The following is a 21,550-nucleotide window of genomic DNA, read 5'->3' as shown; positions in this document are numbered from 1 at the left end:
TTCTTCAAGGTGAGGAGCTGTCCTGCCAAACAGGTTGTCGAGCCAAACAGAAATGTGAGAGAAAGGGGGCTGCGTGAAAATGAGAAGACCTAATTAGATAAGTCTTTAGGTTGGCCAAAAACGACGTCGCATAATGGAAGTTTGACTTGAACACTTATGCTGACTTCAACCGTGGCAAATCAGGAGCCACGTCACCACACGAGCTTTTCAGACTCGATTCGAACTGCTCACGAACTTCTAAGAAACTCGAGACGTCATTCGAGTAGGAGAGCTCGTGAGATCAATCGATTTGTTTTAGCTCGCCTATTCAAATTTGCCTTAAAATCTGAAGCAAAGACATTCAATCGTAAAATCCCTAAAATCCCTAAAACGTAGACATTTTCCCTTCAACCATATTTCACCTCCGCCAAATCACACTGCAAGATCTGAGACGCCACCGTTGTCTAGCCTTCATTTAGCTACTATTGTCCAGCGACTAGCCTTCATTTACCCTTTAAATTTATTTCACCTGCACGTTGTAAAATCCCTAAAACAGAGACATTTTCCCTTCAACCTTATCTCTCCTCCGCCTCCACCACCATTATCTTCACTTCTTCACACCGCAACATCAACCACCGTCGTTTTCCCTTCTTCACTTCTAAACCACATCAGCCTGAGGACAAAAGATATCTATTCTAATTTTTTACAGAGTAAGGTGGTTATGTAAACATAAATTTGTGTTTTTGTTGCCTCTCAATCATGTTAATTATTCTATTACTTTGTCTGAGTTACAGCCTCAAGGTGTCACACGTATCAAAAGGTAGAAAACTTCTGTTACCATGAAATGATTAATGGTTAGTTATTATTGTGAATGATGTTGGATGTTTGTTTCATTATTTATTGATTAGCAGACACAAGCAGTTCATGTGATTTGCAGAAGGAAAGAGAGAAGTAGAGATCATAACATTCACCCTTATAAAGTCATCGAAATTACACCTCCTCCCAAGAGCCTTGGTGTTCGTTGCTTCCCTTATGTAACTTCTCTCCTCTAATCCATTTTTATGATTTATTTAGTTGTCCTATGTTTCTCACTGTTTTACTTCGGTTGTTTATTTATGGCAGTGCTGCTTAATTATGAAATATAGATATTGAACTATGAACTGTATGCATTTGGATTTTACATGTGATTTTTAAATTCATCAAACACCTCTTAAAATCGAATGAATTTTGTTTGAAACTTTTCCCTTCGGATTAATATATATAAACTCCTTGAAATGATTGGTTGTCAATGTATTTCGATTTATGGTTTGCCTGAGTTCGTCACAAGTCGATCTCAAGTAGCTCACAAGCGACTTGGTTCAACTGCACCCCTAGTTACATATATGTCAGTTTAGTTTTGTTGTCTAATTGTATTTTCTTCTTGTATCCTCTGATACTAAATTTGTTCCTTTATATTTATCTTATGTTGCTTAGTTTCAGCTAATTTTTTTTTGGTTTCAGTTAATCATATGGTGTGTGTACAAAATTAGGACACCTGTGGTTTCAGTCATCTATAGTTCTGTAGTTTGCTAGAATGGTTTTTGTCTTAATGTTTCTGACTTTATATTCTTTTTGCAGAGGGATTTGTTTATTCCAATGGAGCATCTATCATTCACCCCCAATCGAACACACCCTTCCACTTCACGAATGCAACCAGTAGAAGATATCTTTGAAACCTAGTTTGATGATGATGCCACACCCACAGCCACACCCCGTGATGGTGTTGATGCTTCTACCCCTCGTACTGACGAGGAGCAAGTTAATCATTTTCAGAGGAAAAAGAGACCAAAGACATCAGTGGTTTGGAATGAATTTAAAGAGGTAGTTCTACCGGACGGTTCTATAAAGGGAGAGTGTATTCATTGTAAGACAAAGCTCGCAATAACAGAGACTAAGAGCATAACTCAATTTGCAAGACATTTGAAATCATGTTTGAAGCGAATAGGTAGTCAAAGGCAAACACAGTTGTTTTTTCGGCCAGCTAGTTTAACAGATGAAATCTCAATGCAATCTACACTTGTATTTTCAGATGCCAAGTTTAATATGAGCAAGATGTGAGAACTAGCTGCTAACTGGGTGCTCATGCACGAGCATCCATTTACATTTGTGGAGGAGGAGGGTTTTAACATGATGCAAAGATGTGGTAAGCCACAATGGGAAAAGATAACACATACTGCTTTGAAACAACATTGTGTGACTATGCATGAGATACAAAAGAAGAAGTTGGTTAATTTGCTTAAGAGTATTAACAAGATTAGTTTGACAACTGATCTATAGAATTCTTCTAATCAGAAGCTTGAGTACATGGTTCTCACCAGATATTTTATTTATAATGATTGGAAGTTGCAGAAACGTGTGCTCAATTTTGTTCATATACCGGCTCCTTGACCTGGTGTTGAGATTGCTGCTATTCATAAGTGTCTAATTGAATAGGGAATTGAGAACCTGTTCAGTATCTCCGTTGACAATGCTTCAAGTAATGACGCGGCAATCAAGATTTTGAGTGAGAATTTAGGAAGAAACAAGAAGCTAATGTGTGGTGGGAGGTTGTTTCATGTGCGGTGCGCGGCACACATATTGAATCTTATGGTTCAGGATGGGCTTTCCCAAATTAAGCCCATCATTTAAGACATATGTGACTGTATTTTGTATGTCAAACAATCAGAGAGCAGAGTAATTATGTTTTTAGAGATTGTTCAGATGTTGCAGTTGCCCAAGCGGAAACTCATAGTCGATTGCAAAACGAAGTGGAATTCTACTTATAAGATGTTGGCATTTGCAATTCAATACAGAGATATGTTTCCAATGTTAGTTCAATTGGATAATAACTTTACTTGTGCCCCAATAGATGAAGATTGGGAAAAACTTGAGAAAGTGTGTGAGATTTTGGAAGCCTTCAACTCGAAAACTAATGTCATATCGGGGAGTGAGTACCCCACTTCTAACTTATTTTTGCAAGAAATTGTAGACATAAAAGAGTTGCTAGATGAAAAGTGTTCTGATGATGATGATTTCATTCGATCAATGGTGGGAAAGATGAAAGAAAAGTTTGATAAGTTTTGGGGGGAATGCAATTTCATAATGGAAATTGCAACTGTATTGGATCCGAGGATGAAAATGAGGATGCTGCAATTTTCCTACCCACAAATGTATCCTGATGAAGAAGCACAAGACAAAATTGATGAAGTGCAAGATGCCTTGTATGAGATTTATGAGGAATATGTAGCGGAAAGTCAATCTTCCAACAGTGAACCACCTGTAGAAATCGGTAAAGTTCAGCAAGACAATGTACAACGCCCTAAACGTACTAGTTCATGGTTCTATCAGTTTGTTAGGACAACTCAAACGGTGCAACATGAGAAATCTGAGTTAGATCGTTATCTAGAGAGAACTGTTTGTTATGGGATGAGGATGATACCTCATTTGATGCGTTACAGTGGTGGAAAGTAAATCAAATGAACTATCGCATTCTATCTACGATGGCTCGTGAAATACTTGTCATTCCAATCGCCACGGTTGCTTCGGAGGCAACTTTCAATGCTGGGAGTTGAGTTATTGATACTTATCAATCATCGTTGTCTCCCAATACGGTGCAATTGCTACTCTGTGATGGTGATTAGTGTCACAATCTCTATGGAGTCAAGAAAAGTTACAAAGTAAGTTTCATACTTTCATAGTTCAAGTTATTAAAATTATGGCATTATTTGGTCCTTTATTAGCATTATTCAAACTAAAACAATTGGTTTTCTTCTTTGTTGTTTAGAAAGAGAAGACAAATAAGCAGTTTCAGTCCTATGAAGTTTTGGTGGAATTGTGACAAGTTAGTGACAGTAAATGTTATACTTCTCAAGTTATTTGGTTTTTGTCTAATTGATTTACATATTTGGCTGCCCCTGGGCCCTATCTAGCTGTCTTGTTTAAATTGTTTACATTTAGCTGCTGTCTCATTATCCTATTTTTAGCTCTAGTTAATATTGGTTGCATGCAATTGTTGGAGTCTGGTGAGTGAAGAGATGGATTGAAAAGAAAAAAAGAAAGAAAGAAAACTGATGCAGGAGAGATCATTTTGATTAGTTTTGCTACAATTAATTATTATTCTTTTTATTGTGAATGTCAGCTCTTAGGAGCTTCTATAGATGATTGGATGAAGTGGTGTACTTTATTTTTACATCAGATTTGTTTAGTCTTCAAAGAATACCGAGAATGTTTTTTGTGAAAATAAGTTTGCTGCTTAAAGTGATGTAAAAACTTAAAGGAATCTCAACCAGCATTAAAGTTTTAATATGGGTCCATTCCATCTTCCCATTGCTTGGTTTGCTGCTGCCAAACTGGGGAAAGTCAAAAATTGTATTCACTGGGTCAGGTGGATGCAACAAAACCAGCAGCCAAAGAGTGGGAAAGATATCTTAGATATATGTAAGGTTGTGAATGGGATGCGGCAGACAAGTGGCGGATGGGGTAGAATTGATACAGACAATGCAGTTGATTATATGCTTCATTATGCAAATGCTGGACTCACCACTTTTGATATGGCCGATATATGTAAAGTCTTTGCATCACATGCATGTGTTTTTGTTGTTATCAAGCGAATTGGAAAACAATGGGATGTTAGCATGGATGGTATTTGTGCATCAGAGTCGCTAACTGTATTTTTTTTTTTTTTTTAGTGAGGAAGCTTGAAACTAGTTAGCATTGATTTAAAAGTTTTTTTCTCAAATAGCCATTAGATAGTTAAATAGTGATCCTTCTTCATTGTTGTTGGATTATCTTGCATTTAATATGGATTGCATCAGCTAAATTAGTCCTTTCAGATGGAAGCTCATTATCATTATTTGCTCCTTTGATTTTGTAGATGGGCCTGCTGAAAGATCTTCATGGCATCTTTATCAATCGAATTCGCTGAGAGGGTCCACCAGAGTTACTGGATATCCTTCCCATTCTTTGGCTGCTGGTTTTGTTGTTGGTGCAAGAAAAGAGAAGCTTCATGGGTCAAGTGGATGCAAGAGAAGAGAAGTTGTTGGTCTTGTTGTTGATATGATTCGGCTGAAGAAATAGGATGCTTTTGTTTCCCGTGGACTGAATTCCATACGTCTAATATTTGCTTTTATTTTGTGCTTTGCTTTGAATGTTGTTTTTGGATTAAGGATCGTTAAATTTATAGTTTGTGTTTTGCTTTGGATGTTATTTAGATGAATGTTTGTTGAATTTAGAGCTTATTTTTTACTTTGAATGTTGATTTTTGGATGAAGGTTTCATTTTCTCATGTTTGAATTCTGAGATTTAGGTGAAGTTGATTCAATTGAAGTTGAATTTTTTTTGCTTTTCAGCTTTGAATCATGCGATTTTGGTGGATTCAATTTAATCTGATCAGAAGGCAGAAGGGATACTGCATGCTGAATTTTTATTTATTTATTTTTTATATATTGGCTCGAATACAGCTCGACTCGTGTAATAAATAACTGAGCCGAGCCGAGCTCAAGCCATTCGTTTTCTTAAACGAGCCGAGCTCGAGCTCGTCGAGCTCAAGCCTCCTACCAATATATCCAAGCTGAGCTCGAGTCAACCACTACTGGGCTCGTATGCACCCCTAAACCTAGCGCACATTAAAACACTAAAATGCATTAGTACTTTATTTAGCAAAAGATGGATTCATGTTAGCAAAAAAAAATGGCTCACATTAACAATGTCAGAGCCGCGGTTTTTGACTTTTTTCGGCCAATTCCAAAGTCTAAAATCACTTCCGAGACCACCGTTAGACTCTCTACAATCTCTTCTACAAAACTCATACCTTCACTTGCCGACATCACTCACCGTTTCCGACCACCTCCAACAATAACTAACAGTATTACCGTATTAATTTAAGGGTAAAAATCTACAATAAATACAATCGAGGATATCAACTTGGAAATATATCATTTACTCTTCCTGAAATTATATATATGTTATCGGATTTTATTTGGTAAGGTTACCATATTGTTAACATAATCAACATCGAAGACATTGAAAGAAATATTCTTCCAGATTTTTCCGGCATGAATTAAGAACCAAAACGGAGGTGCATCAGATATTTCATTTGTAAAACGTGCCAATTACCAGAATTTCCAAGTAGACAAAGCAATTCAGCACCTGCCAATTACCAAACTCTTCTCAGTAAGATGCAGAGCGTTCAAGTTACGTGTTTCAAGAGTCCTTTGGAAGTGGCAATCACATAATCAATCAAACGCCTTTAACATTCTCCTAATAGTTGTTGCATCAAGTTATTCCTAGTGCCTTGCCATAATCACACATGATGGCATGCGATCGGACAGTCTAAAAATGGCAATTAGATGAATGCATATCAAGCTGATGGAAATGGATATGCATCTGAAATTTCTCATATGTTATTAAACACATTTTCATCTAATCGAAACGTCAAGAAAGTTACTAATTATCATATTTTAAACGCATATTCTTGCACAGAAATAAATTACATTCTAGTGGCGGATTAATGGATATATTTTTACATATACTGAGAGAAAATTAACAGAATCGTCATAGAGTTACAAGGAAAAATGGAGATTAGCTGAGTGTTAAGTGAAACTTTCTCGTTATGTTATTGACTGTAAGATTGTACATGTTTCCGAATACTCCACTAAAATGAAGGAAAGGCTGCTTTACCTCAAAATTTCATTCTTTTAGCTGGACCTTGATCAATGATGGGATCAACAGCAGGAAGTTGTGTTTCTCCTGTTTGCTGGGTTTCAGGACCCTTCTCGGCTTCTGCCGTTGCAGGTGGAGCATAACCATCAGGGAATGGTGGAGGTGGAGGCGCTGGTTGTAACTGCGAAAACAGAATATTTTAGTTATGAACTTTTGTGGCGCAAATAATCTTAAAAAACATAAGGGAATCTACCAGTTTCATCACTGCAATCAACATGTAACCTTACCATCTGTGTTCTTATTTCAAACGAAAGCTCTCATAATAAATTGATTGTTTGTCAAGCAAGACGGAAAGTGTGAGCATAACAAAATCCATTACAAAATATTGTGGCATTCCTATTTACTACTGTAAGTAGTGATTTCTACCATACAGCAAAAAGAAAGAAGAATAATGATCTGTACCCAAAAGTATTGCCTGCATATTGCATTTACAAGTATCTCAAATTTAGAATAGTAATGAAATGGAATCAAAATCATACGTCATCCATGAAAACAAACACTGTTTCTAACAAAATTTTGATGCCGGAATCTATAAAATTCATGTGATGATCATGTTATAGAAGCTCTTCTTTCTAAAGAGACATGAGAGATTGTTCACAATTCAAAGTTACCTTTCGCTGTAAGTTGGCAAGAATATGATCTACTCGCTTGACTTCTTTAAAGTCAATCGTCTCTTTACCAGCCTTGGAGTCCAAAGATGCACCCTCATTTTCATTATCAACTGCAATGAATGAAGTAAGAATTACATGATCAGAGAAAGAAAGCCAGGGATAAACTGAATGTCATTCAAGATTATTTACTGATGTCTAACAGAAGTTCTACTAAATACACTCGCAAGGAACCTCTGAATGAGTTTGTTGGGATCCCACATTGAAAGGGAAAAGGGTGTGCATGTGGGTTATAAAGGCTTGGGCACCCTCCCTTGGCAAGCCGGTTTTCCAAGGAGAGTTCTACCCAAGCCCATAAAAGACCCATGGCCCAACCCAAATTATTGAGTTATTAGAGTGGGTTCCTATCAGAGTTGAAAAGCGTTATGATGGCATCACACAAAAGTTCAGGTCAAATAGTCAATCAGATCATATAAAAGAATTATATTGTGTTAAATAAACAAACAAAGAAAATTTCACATGCATTGAACCAATCTTGATTATTACATAAGATCACCGTGCAGTAACATCCAATGCATTTAAGAAATAGATGCAATATAAGAGCAGCTTTAAACAGCATAATTATTAAAAAAAAAAAAAAAAAAACATGGGATTGATGTCTCATAAGACACGATGCCCATAAACTGCTTTAAAATGACCAAAAGCAAATAGTCATGGAGTTTAGATGAAATTTGGCTTATAGCTATCCTAATTTCACACAACTTAAATTATAAGTGCAATTTGTATTCAGCCTTATCACGGTGCCTCCTAGAGTTCAATTGCTTTTCAGGCACATAGATGTCATTAAATAAATCCCTTGTGCTTCATGAGGCGTTTAAATTGGATCAGACACTTGGAGGAGCTATAATCAAGAATCAAGACCAACAAGTGAGATTGTTTACAAATATATGAATCCTAGTATTGAACAATGTGTTAAAGGAACACAAATAGAAATATTTAAATACCTTCACGAACAGAAAAATCAATTTGAATAACACTGAAGATTCAGAGATTTAGTTCAATTTCCCATGGAATTTAGAAGCCCCATTAGATAATTTCTTGAAGCTAAACGGCATCAAAAGTCATGCAAATCAACTAACAGGAACCAGTAGTAGCCACAGACCAACTACTGCAAACATGCGAATATCACATCCATGATTGATTTTAAAAGAACTTGGGAAATTAGTTCAAGATATCATCCTTACAAAATCAAAAGTAGCCTTTCTTCATTGAATATGATCAAACATTTGTTCACATGGAACAAAAGTCAAAAGAAACAATATATGCGCACAAAGAGTTGAGAAACCAATCAAAAGACAAAAGAACTAAAAACCTCTGCTCTACTGCCATAATACAAACAAACAAGATATACCCTTATTTCTCAACAAATTGAATCATTAATGAAAATCAGCATTTTATTGATGATATAAGAGAAATGGAGCAAAGGCAAGTAACACTTTGATACCATATCCAATCTTCTCCAACTTTGAGGCAGCAGTAGTAAAAGCCTTCTCTATATAATAGAGAGCCCTTCCCTGTCACATGGATATACAATAAGATCAGACAAAGTCATAAAGCTTATGATCCATAGATGAAACACAGACATCATACAATCCTTTTGGCAAAATCTATTCACGCCTTTTGGTGGTTTGATTGTCCCATTGGTACTATCTATGCATTAACATATTGCTCTATCATATGTTTCAGCATGTACAGCAAACGGTCTCCACTTTTTCGATTAAAGAAGTAACATCAAACCACATCTTCTATACAGAATCATTCTTCCATTCTATTAACTTTCTTATTCAGTCTTCTTTATCAATTAAGCAGTCCATTACAATATAATTCTGGCACAAGGTTAAACTTATTTCTTCATCAAAAACTTTGTTGTGCATGTGTAAAACAATTACAGGAAGAACATAAGCAGTACTCACAATTCTAGCTGCGAAGACATTGCAAAGCTGTGGTGATTGGTATATTGAACCATCCAATATATAATAAGTAAGCATCGGGGTGACTTTCTCAGGACTATCTCTCTTTTGCTTACGAATAACAAAGAGGTGGGGCTCCATAACGTCGTTCAGGATGTATTCCATGCCTGTCATTTTCCTGTAGAACAAAAACATATGATGCCCTTTTTAGTATTTTAACCCAACCATCTCAAGCAGGAAACATGATTTCTGTCAGCTCTTTATGTCCAGGAAATGCAATATCTTCAGTAGAAACATGAAAAGCATGTATTTATCAAGGAAAAAAGAAACATGAGAAAGTATACCAAGTGATTTGACCATCAATCCGTCAAATATAAGTACTCTTATCAACAGCCTTAGTTTTGACATGTGACATATATGAGCTTGTGTAAATAGCTAGATATTAATTACGAAAGGAAAAATTAATGAAATGATCATGTGCTTAGAATCGCTCATGAATCAAAATCTATGAATACTGATGTCGTTGCTTCCATTGGTTGATATGTCACAAAGATCATTCTACTTCTTGGGTGTTCATATTTGTGGAAACTTAAACCATAAATTTTGTCTCAGAACATATTTTCTTTTATAATCAAAGCACAAGTATCATAATATATCCTCATCCATTCAATGAACATCAAGGATTACAAATTGAAATTTGGAACTCTACATGATGCGATATGTATTGGCTGATGATAAGTCTTACATAGCCAGTTGATAGTATACAAAGATAATTTGAGTGAAAAAATATTTTGGGAACCAGGGTTCAACTATAGTTCGCAAAATGTAGTCTCAGGGAAGTTTTTATCTAATTCATAAACTTGTGGGCATTCAGCCAGTTCATGAGGAAATGAGAAAATTCCAAGTCTCTCCCCTTTCTAGTCATTACATACATCTTTTAATCTGGTTTCAAAATAAAATGTCTCATTGTTGCGAGTCCAAAATTTATTTCTTTGTTACCTTTCTCAGCAACCAAAGAAGATGTATGATTGAAAAAGTTAACTTTCTTCCCATATGCTCCTACAAATTGCCAATAATCGAAATTCAAACGCTTTTTAACTATAAAACTAAGATTGCTCACAAGATGTTAAGAAAATTACAAACTATGCTTGTACACTAACCAATTAATTTTCCAGAAATTAACTTTTAACCTTTTAATATCAGGAATTGTCACTCTCACTTAGACCCCAAAAGACAAAGAGAGTCCAATCTACCCAACCTGGCTCAAAAGTCAAAATTTAACTTAATGCAAAGCATTACTAACTTAGAACAAGCTAAAACAATATAGAACAAAAAGGGGGAAAAATGATAATTTCCTTCAACCCAATTCATCTAATCGAGCTAAAATTTCCCAATTTAACCAAAACTAAACGCACATTCATTATATCAATTTACAAAATAAACATATACATTAAAAAAATGAAATGTTCTTTTACACTCGACTCAAGTAAACTCAAAAAATCTCAGCTTTAAAACAAAATAATCACCAAAACCCAAACTTTCCTCCAACCCAATTCATCATTTCATCTAATAAAACTTCAACAAGTCTCAATTCAACAAAAACTAAACCAACACACAATACACAACACTAGCACAAAGCTCTCAACTTGACCAACTAAAACACAAAACAAGCAAAAACCCCAAGTGGGTTCTCAACTGCAAAGAACTTACGAGAGCTGAGAAATATCAAGCGGGTGAATGGAGCGCATTCTGAGCTGCTCGTTGTTGCAAGTCCAATCGTAAAACGGCGACAAAGCGAAGTAATCAAAGACCATGTTGCGATCAAGTGGGTACGAGTTCAACCACAGTTGGTCCCTAAAGCAGATCCCCGTCATGTCCGTGCCCGGAGGTTGTGGCGCCACCGGTGGCGCCCCCTCGAAGATCGCTCCGGGCGGTGGCGTGGCCATGTTGTTCAAGTGTTTCAAATGATGCTGTGCGTTTTGAGTCGCGGGGCTTTCTAGTATTAAGAAAGGCTTTATTTAATCTAAATATTAAGTTTTAAGTATTAAATTCAATTTTTTTTTTTCAATTATATGTTATTAAAGTTCATTTTCTAAAGAAAACGATTACGTTTTTGAGAAATAAACATGTATTTATTTTTTGAAAAATATTCAAATATTAAAATCAAAAGAGAAAAATAAACCTTATAAAAACTTAGAATATAATGTTTGCTCCATAATTAAAAACATATTTAAGATGCCTTATAGAATTTCAACACACTCAAGAAAGTTTAATCTAATAATATATATCTTTTTTTAAATAGAATATTTGGATAAATTTGTGCGTATCTTAATTAATCTCTATAAATGATTAGCACAATATCTTCAATACATAAGACTAATTTATTTGATTATCGATCATTATTCAAATTAATATTCTTAGAAAACTAATAAAAATGCAAGTCTCTAGGCTCTAGCTATATCTCAATCAAAGGAAAAGTACTGTTGAGGGAAGCAAAATAGTTCAGCTGGAAAATATGGGAAGATCATGACTAACATATATTTCAAATCTTGCATACTTTCTTAGCTTTTTTTTGTTTTTCTTATTCTTCTTCTTTCTAATTAAAAACTGATTTATATGATGAACGATTACATGACAAATTTATGGATGATATTCTAAGTTCGAGTCAAGGGAGACACACTTTGAGTAAGATGGATAAGAGACATAGTGTCTTTACACAGTTTCCAGTGTGAGTTTGAAGAATTACAATAATTATGTATTGTTTTTATCTGATAGGGTCACTTCACTCATTTCCATGGTAAATATCATCGATTTAAGTTAAACTGAATATGTTTTGAGTTTTGAGATGGGTAAGAGATAAATTTAAATCCTATTGAATGAAGTGAGTAAAGACAATACGTGATGATCGTAATTTTTTGTATCCTATTAAAGGATGTGGTTGGAGGATGTTACATATAATCTTTTGTTACCTATCGATCTCACCTCTATTTTTACTAATTTTCTTAGTAGGATGAGATCGGTAATTCAAACATCTTGAATTTTAAACCTTACAAACATCAAAATCACACCCCAAATTTACCCAAAAGAGGAAGACAAGTGTGGAAATCACCTTCAAGACTTGAAAACAAAGACTGTGTCAGAAAATTATTGGAAAGTTGTAGCATCAAAATCTGGATATGTAGGGCAACAAAAATGTCTTCTGGATATGCACGTCAAGATCAGCATCCTCACCCACCATTCAATCCAGCTTGGGTTATTCTAGGATTACTTCTACAACTGCCAGTTCTAGAAAATGACTTCTCCTTTGCCAAGAGATAATTGGGCCCCCACACGTCCATGGGCTTTTGGCCCTTTTGGGTTCTTCTTCACCTTCGGGCCATTGAATGTGACAAAGACAAACCTTCTTGTTCATGTATGCACATCTAATTCTTTACCATCTACTTTGTTGTCAACTCACGCCCTTTTATCCACCGTGACTTGTCGCCGTCACCATTGCAGGTGATTCTTACTCGACGAGCGGCTACGGTGGTGGTGGTGGTCACATCAGTCATATTCTTATCTATGTATATGCAATTTGCCGACCATCATTGATGTTTATATCAAGAGTTTAACAGTATGATTGTACAATACAATTTGTATTGTTTAGTATTTGAGACGATATTAAAAATCAAGTAAACCCAAGTTCAAAATTGTGTCAAAAAGGAGAAGTTATAATCATTAATTTATATAAATATTTAAAAGATAACTCGAAGCTAAACCTTCTGAGTATTAATCACAAATCTGACCATTTCACTAAACACTAATGAGTTCGTTCTGTAAGTTTGTATACAGGAAACTTTCTAATATTTTTTTAAGAGATAATTAGAATTTGAAAAAAAAAAAAAAAAAAGGACAGAGATAGGGTACAACACATCTACATCAGGTATGATATGGACGTTGATGAAAACTCCAGAAGATAATGTTAAATTTTAAGGGAGATTCGGTGATCAATCAGATGGTCCCAGTTACAGCTCTACACTGTTGTGATTTCCTCACATGGAGACGGCTATCTCCTCACCTCACCTCCAATCACCGGAATCCACGTATGCACAAGATAGTTGCGTTCACGTGTGAGAAGGTAATAATAGAAGGAGCTAGAATAGTGAGGCCTACCCCACGCGGGACCAGAGCCGCCAGCTGCTAGGCCGAGCTGAGCCGAGCCGTTTCAGCCTACTGCTCACTAACGGTTATGATAGGATAGCTAGGAGAAAGTTAGCAGAAATAACGCGGGAGGAGTACCAAATTGCATTAATTGCCATTTTGACATTGTGTATCACTGTGTGGTGGACCACGCGGCAACAAAGTTACAACCATGGGCCCAATGTGGGGGCCCATCAAGGTTTTGATTAAGCCCACTTGATTAATTGATTGCCGACCTACTAAATGATTGTTTGAATAGTAAAACTTATATTCTACTATTTTGTACTTCTGACAAAAAAAAGAAGTACAAAAAAAAAAAAAAAAAATGCATTTATTCGATAATTCAAAAATTCCCCAAACTCGAACCCTGGTTGAACCTACAATTTTAGGATTTCATTATATTTGAGAAGTGAGACAATATTCTTTTGTCAGATAATGTTCACTGTTCACGATGAGATTTGAATAATTTGGATTATAAAGTATATATTCAAATACCATTTTATCTCTCTTAACATAGGTTAGATTACACGTTTGTGTGATATCAAAGTAGATTATTACACTTTCACTTAAACAATTATCGTTGTTTTATAGAGAGATCAAGAAGTCTAACTTTAAAGTCAATTATATTGATTATGTTTACGAAATTAATTTGTCCCACATCACTAATTTGTATATTATATATACTTCTTTCTTAATTAAACTAACTTTTGGGAGTTAGTTCTAACTGGATAGATATATAACATTTCAAAATCAACCATAAAACCTGAACAACTATAATTTTGTAGATATGTAGGTTCAACTTTAAAATTAATTATATCAATTTTTTTTTGTTGAATTTATATTTGTCCATTTTATTAATTTAATAGACTGTTAGAATGTATATAATGATAGACATTTTTCTTCATACTAATTTTTAGGAGTAAATCTAATTGTTGAGAATAATAACATTTCAAAAAAATCAACCATAAAAATGATCAAAGTGATGTGTCAAGATTGGAATTATTGGCAAGTTGAAAGATCATTATCAGCAAAGGAGTAAGGACAAAGAAAAGCAGTAGACCACCGTTTGATGAGGTGCCATTTTGCCTTTGAAATGCTAACAGAAAGAGGGACAGGTAATTTCATTACAATCACATTATTGTTGACTCTGGCAGTACACCTAATTTTATCAATAAAAAAACACCCAAATCAGTTGGCTCAATTTGGCATCATTCATTAAAAGATAACTTTGACCTTAAGTTTTACCACTTCACTTTCACAAATTTGTTTTTCACTAACAATACAAGATGTAATAAACATGGCCGGACCTAGTCACTGCCCAGTGGGGGCTGGTCATTCCACTCTAAAAAAAAAAAAAAAAAAAAAACTTATGTAGAGTTTTTTGTTTTAACTAGCCTGTATATGTGTTTATATTTTTATTTACAATCCCATTAATTTAATTTTCCTAGAATTTATATTAAATTACTTTTTTTTTTTTCTTTTGCCTCCTGTAACATTAATTCTTGAGATTATAAATCACCGAATTATTTTTATAATAACTCGCTGAGACAATTAAAGACTTATAAACTATAGTTATTTTACCAATTCAAGATTTATGAATATTAGGATGTGACCCACCCATGGATAGCCCAACGATAAGGACAAACCAAAGGAGCTATAAATGGTTTAATCCACAGTCTTAGATTCGATTCTCTCATTGGGCGCGAAGATAATACTTTTATCTATGATTTACTTGGGGGGCCATGACGGTAAGTTACTGTGTGATAGCTCCTCCTGGGATTTAATTGACCTCAGTTATATATATATATATGTAAAAATACATTAGGATGTGATTAAGAATTAGGGTTTTAACTTTCAAGTGGGTATTTTTTTTTTTTTGGGAGATTGTATATATGTTGGATGATAGTTTTGATTGAAAAAAATGTAGTTTAATAAATATATATAATTAATATTGGTTGATCTGCAGAGATGGTGAAGAAAAACATGAGAGTTGATAAAGAGAGAGATGTTAAAGCTGGGTGGCAAAATGAAGAAAGCAACAAATGCTATGGGAACCCATTCACTGAGCTGTATTCATGGGTGGCATGTGGGTACGATTCAGAACCCAGAACAGAAGCCTCTCTCTCTTTCTCTTTCTTTCTATCTATTTCTCTTCTCACAAGTACAACTATCTCAATATTTAATAAACTCATACAAAATATTCAAATTATTTGTGACAAAATTCTATTAGCTGCATTTCTCTAATCACTTCCTTATATGCAATCTTCTCTGCCTCTCTGCCTCTGCCTTTCCTTGCCTGCCAATATCTTTCATGTTCTACCATCCCCACTACCTAGTTTTATGTTCAAAATGATAATCCTATGAATTCATGTACCTGCAACACTTCCTTTTCAGGTTTTCATCTTTTTACACATATCCTATACATCGATTTTTACACTTCCCTTTTCCCTTCCTACAAGTTTACCATTGACATTTATCACGTAAGCAATGATATCATAAATGTGAACATCGCGAGGATGCGACATAAATGTACTAAAAGACAGAATTTTACAGATTCTTAAAGGCAAGAAATTTGGTTATGTATTTTCGAGTTAAAACACATATGTGCAAGTTGGATTATTGAATTAAGATGTATGATGAATAGCCAGGAACTAATTAAAAGAATGGCCTGTAGCAGAAAGTGAAAGCAGTAGTACTAATTGTAGTTATGATTATAACTATGATTAATGGAAAGCTTTTAGAAAGAGAGTGGGGAGAGTAGTACAGTAAAAAGAGATGCACATTATCTCTGCAATTTTTAACTCAAACTTTACAGTGCGCATGAGCAACCAAAAGGGGAGTCAGAGCTTTCCCCACTTAGAGAAAACAAAAAAAATATCATATATTAAGTTTATAAATAATTGATTTATTAATTAGTTAAGATTAAAAATGCTGCTCTGAAATCTCATGCTCCCCATCTGCAGAAATATACTCTTACACCCTCCACCAAACTGATCAAAAAGCCTTATCTTTTCAAACCCCATTACATCTCCCTTCAACTGCTGATATTATTTTTTTATTCACCCTCTTTCTAATTTCCTCATTCTTTTAAGTACTTTCTACAAATTTTAAATTCAACCCTTCTGTACTTCCTATCTATATAAGCATGCCTATAACCGACTAAAACTCTACTGTTTCAAAATTACTCAGATCAAGGTAGGAGAATTAGCACTTCCCCATCTTATATTTCTATAGCTTTCTTGTAGTGGCTATGTGTTGTTGTTTTATTGCATGGATTTTTGTACCAGTTTTCTTGAGTTCTGTTTTGGGTTGTCTCTTTACATTGGTGGAAAGAGTTTAGTTGCCAAAACTGACGTTAGTAGTTCTTGTTTTTTTCTTTCTGGTCACAGTTTTCGTGATATAGAATTAAAGAAGTTGGTTAGTGTGGTAGTACCAGACTGATAAAGAAGGTGATATCAAGCTGAGGTTTTGATCCAATTCTTTCAACAAAATATTCTTTCTTCTGGATCTGATATTGGTTAGTCCTATGACTGAGATTTAACCTTTTTTTTTTTAAGTTCTAGTTTTCTTCGATATGTTTCTGATGATATTTTGTGTTACTGGATTTACAGGTATAAAAGAATCAGAATCTTACTGTTTCTTTAGGGGGAATTCTTTTATCCATGGATAGTGTGGGATGGCATGGCTGGACCAACCAACAAGATGAAGAAAGCTTCATGGTTTCTAATAACTCAAATTGTTATGGCTATGGTGGCAAGATAGATCAAACAGAAGATATCTTCCATCCAATTCATGTGATTCAGAAAGCTCAAGCTTCGCTTATAAATTCAAGTCCTCAAAAAGTAAGTGAAACAGTTGTTCAACAACTATATGATGTTAGGTTCAATACAATATTGATTTTCTCATGTACATAGATATGCTCAATTTTTTGCAGCTTCAAGAAGGTAGAGGCTTAGGAGCTATAACAAGGTGGCAGAATTGTGTTCTTCTCCTTTTATGAACAGGCTTATGGCACAACTTCAATGAGCAATTTGGTGGCTAATATTGGGTTTGGCATGGCTGATCAGTCACAATTATTGATAATGGGTTGCAAAGTGAAAGGCTGCAGGTGTTTCAACAACATGCTCTCTTGAGTTCTTGTTGTTTGCTCTCAGCTAGTAATAGCAACACTGATACATCAGTTGAAGATGATGGGATCTCCATCATTTCTCTGATTGCAGAAGAAATTATGGAACTGGTACCAATAGCACAGTTTCATCAGGCGAGTCGAGAACAATGCCTCATCCATGCGAAATAACAAGGAGTTCAATTGTCAGTCAATGAGATTGAAGAAACAGTCTCTCCAAGTTCCTCGGATCATCACAATATGTCCCAATGGCCAATGTCAAGAGAAAAAGCCTGCAGATTCAACTTTAAAGAGAAGAAATGATCTAATATACTCCACTTATCTTCTTCAAAGTACTGATCATTCTTCACTTGCAGAAGGTGGATTTAGGCTTATTTCCGAGAACCCTCCGAAGCGAAGAAACCGAGATCAGAGAAGCGTCCAAGTATCATCAAACATTAACTTTCAACAGCCAAGTTCTTCAGTATCTTCTTCAATAGAGGAGCCTGATCTGAGGCCATTGCTCACATGAAAGAGATGATATACCGAGCAGCGGCATTCAGGCCGGTGAACCTAGGCCTGGAAGTGGTGGAAAAGCCTAAGAGAAAGAATGTTAGAATATCAACTGATCCACAAACAGTGGCTGCCAGGCAAAGAAGGAGGGAATAAGCGAAAGAATTAGGGTTCTTCAAAGGCTAGCTGGTGGAAGCAAAATGGACACTGCTTCCATGCTTGATGAAGCTGAAACTATCTAAATTCCTTAGATCACAAGTTAAAGACTAGAAAACCTGAGCCAGAAACCCGAGTCGTCAGTAGTGAATAAGGTCCACCTCCAAACCTTGCTTTCTCTTCTTTACCATTATTCAACCAGCCTTTTCCCATGCAAACCCCTTTCTCTCTTCAGAACCCTAATCCAAAATGCCCATAAAAAAGAAAAAAAGGAAAAAGAAAAAAAAAGATTTCTAACCATGTTCCTTAATCATTCACTTCATGATGAAAGATTAACATGCAAAACCCCCATCATTTTAGCCTAAAAACAAGTACAAAAACCTGAAGATATCCAAGATCCTTTATGATTATGTTCATGATTATTTCACTAATCATAGTTTTCCAATTACCGCCATCATGAAACCCACCTCCCAAGAGCTTTTGTTTCTGTCAAATTTTATCTAATTTTCAATGGAGTGGAAAGGTTTAGCAATTATAGCACTTATGATTAAGATCAATGGGATAGAAAGTGAGCTTATATTTTAATCAGTTTGTGTTAAATTAATGAACTGTACTTAGCTGATCATCACTTTCTTGGAGATCTTTATGGGGTGTTATTTTAATGTTCTTTGTTATCTAACCAATGCAAAGAGAGAGAGAGAGACATTCTCTTAAGAACCGTGAGCCTTAGTCAGTGGTCCTGTCTCCTTAAATCAATCCAAAGCGTGCTCTTGAAACTCTCCCCAATCTCATTGCTTAGCACATGTTTATGCTTCTTTTTTGGCAGGTGACTTCCTGTTTTACTTGATCAAATCACACTTATATATTCCCTAACCCAATACATTCTTAAACCTAATTATATATATATATATAATAAAATGGTGATGCAATTGGGTACATTTGGGTTGGATTGTAAAGCATGATATGATTGGAGCAAAGACGGGTGGGGGCTATCTGCTAAATATAGACATTATTCTGTTGTGAAAGGAACCCAGATCTCTCTTCAGGGCTTTTGTTTTTACATTAATTTCTAGCTAGCTCATTCAAGATGGCTTTAAAGGGTGGTCTCTAACTCTATATGTAATCAATCTGCATTGCGTGCAGAAAACTTCTCATATTGACTTTAAATTATTGAACGGTTCATGTGAATGAGATCAAACCATACATCTATTTCTTGTATTATTGCTGTGGACAGCTACTTTTCTTTAAGATGATCAACTGACTATTAGATAACCAAATAAAGGAACGAACTTGTCATTTTCTTCTAGAAATATTTATAGTTTTCAAAGCATATATTATATAATTTACAAGTTGCCTTCACACCATTGGCTCTCAATCATAAACCAAACGTTACAGCAGAAATTGCTGACTTCTCAAACTCAATATTGTTGCTATGGATCTTCAAGTCCTCAGGGATTGTATCATATCCAGTAGTTAGGATTTGATATGAGGATTAGTTTATTCTCATGCAAAAGGTACTCTTGTTCTTATAATTTTCTGGAAATGTGATGTATAAACCATACTTATATAGCTTATAGTTAAGTGTTTATGCACCTCACCCATCCGTGCATATCCCAGATGATTTAGAAGAATTGGAGATAGTGTGGATACCTACATGGTCTTAGTGGAGGGTCATGGCGATGGGTGGTTGTATTAATCTCCTACAAGGATTAGTCGAGATGTGTGTAAGCCGGCTCAAACACCTTGATTAAAAAAAGAAGTGTTTTTGCACCTCTAACATAAGTCAAATCTATGACGCTTTAGTTTATAACTGATTTTATATACATCTTTTATGTCAAATAATTTATCGAGAATAAAAGAATAGTTTGTTTGTTTTTTTTTTTCTTGAAGTCAACAATACATGAATAATTCAGTTATGTGTTTGACAAATTCATGTGTGCTGCCGTTGAAATTGGGATTTTGTTGTTCAAGAAGATTTATTGCGTAATAGCAATGTGGAGTATGATGAATTTGGTCATTTATTTACACAATTTGCAGGGCTTCTGTAAGTTTGGCGGTGTAAAGATGCCCTAAATTTCTTCTAAAAAGCAATAACTAACTGTCTATATTTAATCGGCAGAATTATTTGACTGCAATTTTGCTCTGTGTCAGCAAGAGAAGTAGCAAATTTGAGTTTCTCTAATGAAAAAGCCTTTTAAGTTTGCATCAATAATGGCTTCTCAATTACACTAAGCCCAATTCAGCCTGTTGGGTAATTTGGGCTCCTTGGGTGGGCTCAGGAATGAATTAGGGCCCTTTGCTCGTTCTGACCCAGCCCAAATCGCTATCAAATAATTTTTTTTTTTCCAAGTTTAATATTCAAACATTCAAAAAGTTAAAAAAAAAAAAAAAATTGTTTGAAGAATTCGTATATGTGCATCCGTTCGATCATAGTATAGATGTATAGAGTAATACTACATATACAATATTTTTATACAATATTTCTCATATAACATTATGTGGCAAAATATGATTGACTGATTTTAAATTAAAATTAAACTTTCACCTGATTATCTTTTGTCATAAAATGNAAGTATTGTATAGTTTTCAAAGCATATATTATATAATTTACAGGTTGCCTTCACACCATTGGCTCTCAATCATAAACCAAACGTTACAGCAGAAATTGCTGACTTCTCAAACTCAATATTATTGCTGTGGATCTTCAAGTCCTCAGGGATTGTATCATACCCAGTAGTTAGGATTTGATATGAGGATTAGTTTATTCTCATGCAAAAGTTACTCTTGTTCTTATGATTTTCTGGAAATGTGATGTATAAACCATACTTATATAGCTTATAGTTTCTGGAAATGTGATGTATAAACCATACTTATATAGCTTATAGTTAAGTGTCTATGCACCTTACTCATCTGTGCGTATCCCAGATGATTTAGACGAATTGGAGATAGTGTGGATTATTACATGGTTTCAGTGGAGAGTCGTGACTATGGGTTAATGTATTAATCTCTCACAAGGATTAGTCGAGATGCGTGTAAGCCAGCTCAGACACCTTAGTTAAAAAAAGAAGTGTTTTTGCACCTCTAACATAAGTCAAATCTATGACGCTTGAGTTTATAACTGATTTTATATACATCTTTTACATCAAATAATTTATAGAGAATAAAAGAATAGTTTGTTTGTTTTTTTTTTTTCTTGAAGTCAACAACACATGAATAATTCAATTATGTGTTTGACAAATTCATGTGTGCTGCCGTTGAAATTGGGATTTTGTTGTTCAAGAAGATTTATTGCGTAATAGCAA

At 34.9% G+C, this 21,550-nt stretch overlaps 2 protein-coding genes across 2 annotated transcripts; one reads left to right on the top strand and one right to left on the bottom strand.

Moving 5' to 3' along the window:
- Positions 1-6,441: 6,441 nt before the first annotated feature.
- On the bottom strand, positions 6,442-11,307 carry LOC116127092 (mediator of RNA polymerase II transcription subunit 6). Its single transcript, XM_031412764.1, has 5 exons — positions 11,006-11,307; positions 9,299-9,473; positions 8,830-8,899; positions 7,329-7,438; positions 6,442-6,838 (listed from the first exon to the last, which is right to left on the bottom strand). The coding sequence occupies exons 1-5, from the start codon at positions 11,239-11,241 to the stop codon at positions 6,677-6,679; spliced, it is 753 nt and encodes a 250-aa protein (XP_031268624.1). The 5' UTR covers positions 11,242-11,307; the 3' UTR covers positions 6,442-6,676.
- A 5,045-nt stretch (positions 11,308-16,352) lies between these two features.
- LOC116127101 (transcription factor bHLH87) lies at positions 16,353-18,402 on the top strand. Its single transcript, XM_031412770.1, is given in 11 exon segments — positions 16,353-16,669; positions 16,864-16,991; positions 17,086-17,305; positions 17,451-17,477; positions 17,480-17,522; positions 17,576-17,676; positions 17,679-17,740; positions 17,743-18,088; positions 18,091-18,240; positions 18,243-18,320; positions 18,323-18,402. Coding segments are annotated over 9 exon segments (1,056 nt in total). The 5' UTR covers positions 16,353-16,669; positions 16,864-16,991; positions 17,086-17,136.
- Positions 18,403-21,550: the final 3,148 nt, after the last annotated feature.

The sequence above is a fragment of the Pistacia vera genome, unplaced genomic scaffold, assembly GCF_008641045.1.
Source record: "Pistacia vera cultivar Batoury unplaced genomic scaffold, PisVer_v2 Contig189, whole genome shotgun sequence".
In the NCBI taxonomy this organism is placed as follows: Eukaryota; Viridiplantae; Streptophyta; class Magnoliopsida; order Sapindales; family Anacardiaceae; genus Pistacia; species Pistacia vera.
This window is presented reverse-complemented; position numbering and strand designations above follow the sequence as displayed.

Coding starts and splice junctions, on each gene's coding strand:
- LOC116127092 (XM_031412764.1), bottom strand. CDS start 11,241: ATGGCCACGCCACCGCCCGGAGCGATCTTCGAGGGGGCGCCACCGGTG. Junction 7,439..8,829: donor GTTGGAGAAGATTGGATATG/GTATCAAAGTGT, acceptor CATTCATTGCAG/TTGATAATGAAAATGAGGGT. Junction 6,839..7,328: donor TTGCCAACTTACAGCGAAAG/GTAACTTTGAAT, acceptor CTGTTTTCGCAG/TTACAACCAGCGCCTCCACC.